The 3,503-nt window shown below is 35.3% G+C and overlaps 1 protein-coding gene across 1 annotated transcript; it reads right to left on the bottom strand.

Moving 5' to 3' along the window:
• Positions 1 to 387: 387 nt before the first annotated feature.
• LOC130995660 (transcription factor TCP20-like) lies at positions 388 to 2,016 on the bottom strand. The gene is made up of 2 exons (XM_057921029.1): positions 688 to 2,016; positions 388 to 599 (listed from the first exon to the last, which is right to left on the bottom strand). The coding sequence occupies exon 1, from the start codon at positions 1,624 to 1,626 to the stop codon at positions 889 to 891; it is 738 nt and encodes a 245-aa protein (XP_057777012.1). The 5' UTR covers positions 1,627 to 2,016; the 3' UTR covers positions 388 to 599; positions 688 to 888.
• Positions 2,017 to 3,503: the final 1,487 nt, after the last annotated feature.

The following is a 3,503-nucleotide window of genomic DNA, read 5'->3' as shown; positions in this document are numbered from 1 at the left end:
AATAAATCAGAACAAAATAGAACAATGGATTTAAATTATATTTACAAAGAAAATTAAATACATTTTCTTCATTTATGTGAAAATTAAAGGGAAATTAATTTCGTCGGAAGAATGAAGTATATATAATTTTAGCAATTTACCAGTTTTCAAACGATATCGTCGGATTCATGTGAATACATTCTTGTAAACCAACAAAAAAGAAAATCAATCTTAGCTAAATTGGAACCTAAGAAGCAGAAGATCAAGCTTGATAAATTCCCCACCATATTTCAAGATTAATTCAACTAGAAACTATAATTCACAAAGAGGCATTCATTTTAATTGAACAAAAGTTGATTTGTAATTAAAAGAAAAGTAAAAGTGCAATCCAAAAAACTAGGGCAGATATGTGTGTAATGAGATGCAGCTCATATCTTGTATTTCAAGAAACTTTCCCAACTTGTAACAAACAAGCAAGCCCACCACAACTCATTATCATTGTAGTACTAATTAATACAAACCAACACTAATTATGTGACAACACACCTCAAAATTGGATACTAGAAACTAAAATCACAACCAACTTCATTCCACCCTGCTACACATAACTCTACTCCACACTGCAAGTAAAAAGAAAAAACCATTTAAAAAACATTAAAAAAACCCAGAAAAATGAAGACAATAAAGCAAATAATGTGGGCCCGTTACCTGTTTGCGTGGGCATTGAATTGAGCTGAGCAGAAAAGAGAAGAAGCAAAACGAAGGTGGCATGGATGAGATCGATGATCGCAGCTTCATCATTTCTCTATGGTATTAATTTCAAACAAATCGAAAATCTTAAGCAGCATTCCCATGATTCAATCATCGTCGTCAACCAATCTAAATTAAACAAACGAGAATGGAGGAAAGCTAGTGCCGCGATCCCTGCGAATTCTCCTTCCCTTGATTCTGATCGCCGCCGCTGCAGTCCCCATTTTGGACTCCAATCTGCTGGTAAAAATGGCTGAAAGCTTGCAGATTAAGGCCGCCGATCTGCCCCTCTTGTGAAAGCCCGAGCTCCAGCCCGGGCACCGGGAACTCAAACCCTAGTTTCACACCGCGATTGGCACTTTGAATATTTGAATTCTGGAAAATTGTGGATCCGAATCCGTTGAATGAAGGCCAAATCCCTTCGTTCATCATGGAAATAGAGCTAGCCCTAATTCCCATCCCACTCTCGACCAATCGCGAATACACACCGGCGGAAACAGAGCTCCCCTGCTCCGAGACGGAGGGGCCTGCGCCCCCCAGGGCAGAGGCCGGAATGGTTCCGGTGCCGGTGGCGGCGATGATAGAGGGCTCCGCCTGCTGCAGCAGCCACTGGATGGTCTCGCCGTCGGTCTTGTGGCCGAGCTCCCGCGTGAGCTGGAAAATCCTGGCGGCGCAGAGAGCCGGAATCCTGATCCGGCGGCCGCGGCCCTCGACCTTCTTGTGGCGGTCCTTGTTGGAGGTCCGCTTGGGCGCGAGCTGCTTCTTCTTGGAGTCGTCGAGCTTGGCTAGCGCCATGTTTGGTTGGGGGAAAATTGGCGGAGCATCTTCAGACTTTGAGTTTGAGGGTTTGTGTTCCATGGCATCACAAGAGCCGAGAAATGGGGCCTCTTCATTCATCAAGGGGACATGTAAAAAAGCCTCCTACATTTTCCATCAACCTCCTCTTTTTCACTCTTTTTTTTTTTTTTTTTTCATCTCTGCTTTTTATTTGCTTTTCTTCTAGTTTTACTGCTGCCAGAAATCGCTCATCTTCTCTCTCTCTCTCTTTCAAATTGGGTGGTCGTTGTCACTCAGCACAGTGACTGTAATCATGGAGATGATAAATATTTTTTTTATTTAATTTGATATTTATTATTGTAATGGTGTTGAATAGTGAGAGTGAAGGAAAAGGGTTTTTTGTTAGTCCTATGATCAGTTAGTTGTCTCCCCAGTAATTATTAGAGTGTTTAATTCATCACAGCAATTATGAATGGACAAGTTTGCGTGAAAAATGATGGGCTGTTTATTTGTTTAATGGTTTTAAGAGGGGTGGTTGATCGTCTCATCATTTTGCAAATCTATTCTATATATTTTTGGATTCATTGCTCGTCGGTTCAAATATGGGTGCGTCCAATTCCTTCTCGCCACCCTAAATTTGTTCAGATAAATAATTAGATTCTTGCCCTAGTGTCCATGCAAGTTACTACTACTAGTTATGGTTAAAATTATATATAGACAAAATTTCTTGGGTGTACGCTTTTGTACGGTATGCTCGGATAGTACCCGACTCGAATTCTGACCCGGATCTGATCCAACATTGCTATCCTACTCAAATGTCAAGTGTTAGTGTCATTTCGATATAGTGTTAATGTTATTTACATGTAGTATTAGTATCATTTCAATATAATGTTAGTGTCATTTTACACGTAGTGTTAATGTCACTCAATATAGTGTTAGTGTCATTTTCGAAATAATGTAATTTGTAAAATAAAATAGTATTAGTGTTATTTTCGAAATAGTGTTAGTGTCATTCCAAGATCGTGTTAGTGTCATTCTGTGTTAGAGTTAGTAGTGTCATTTCAAGAAAAAATGAATTAGAATAGTCTAATTGGGTTAGGATCCGGGTCGGGTACAATCTGGGTGTACATGAGACCACCTCTTATATATATGTAATTAAATTAGAAAAAATATGACATATAAGTTTTATAAGTTTTAAAATATATAATTTTATACAACATTAATAATTATACTACAAAAAATAGAATAGTACATTAATAAAATAAAAGTTAATATTTCATAAAATTAATTTTCAAAACAATGAAAATTTGTAAGCTGAATAATCACAATTACTTGTAGTTGTTGATAGGCTAAATCCTCTGATGTGATAAATTGTATCTGAGCCATATAATTAATTGTTCTAATGGTGAAATATGGTAGTATATTATATGGTGCGATTAAGATATTATAATTATTAATATTAATATGGTCGAATAGAGGTTGGATCAAAATAATATTAGGCATGCTCAAGGTTTCATAAGATAATTTTAATTTTTATCGCACTGTTCACTCATTTTTTGCCATTTAAGGCTCATTTGAAGGTATTTTGTGCGAGGTTTGATCTGAAAATGTTGAGCTGATGACTGATATAATTTTTTGGCACTCAATGTAATTTATATTGTTCCTCTAATTATTCTACCTTATTAATCTAATTTAGACTAAATATGGTATTTTTCAAAATTATAAATTATTTATTGATTTAATAGAATCAATCAATTATAATGCTATATTTAAATAGTAATATATAATAGAATATTGAATTAACTTAAAATTGAGTCTACTTAGAATTATAAATTTCTATAACAAACGTATATATATTTTTAAATTTTAAATACCATGTGTTCAATTTTTATAAATTTATCCATCTTTAAATTCATAATTTATTCCTTTCTTGTAATAGATTTATATAAAACTATGTACATTTATTATTAGTGGACGACTTCTCAAAAAATTACTCC

This window comes from Salvia miltiorrhiza, chromosome 7 (assembly GCF_028751815.1).
Source record: "Salvia miltiorrhiza cultivar Shanhuang (shh) chromosome 7, IMPLAD_Smil_shh, whole genome shotgun sequence".
In the NCBI taxonomy this organism is placed as follows: Eukaryota; Viridiplantae; Streptophyta; class Magnoliopsida; order Lamiales; family Lamiaceae; genus Salvia; species Salvia miltiorrhiza.
The sequence above is the reverse complement of the archived record's forward strand: the minus strand, read 5'-3'. Positions and strand labels throughout refer to the sequence as shown.

Coding starts and splice junctions, on each gene's coding strand:
- LOC130995660 (XM_057921029.1), bottom strand. CDS start 1,626: ATGAATGAAGAGGCCCCATTTCTCGGCTCTTGTGATGCCATGGAACAC.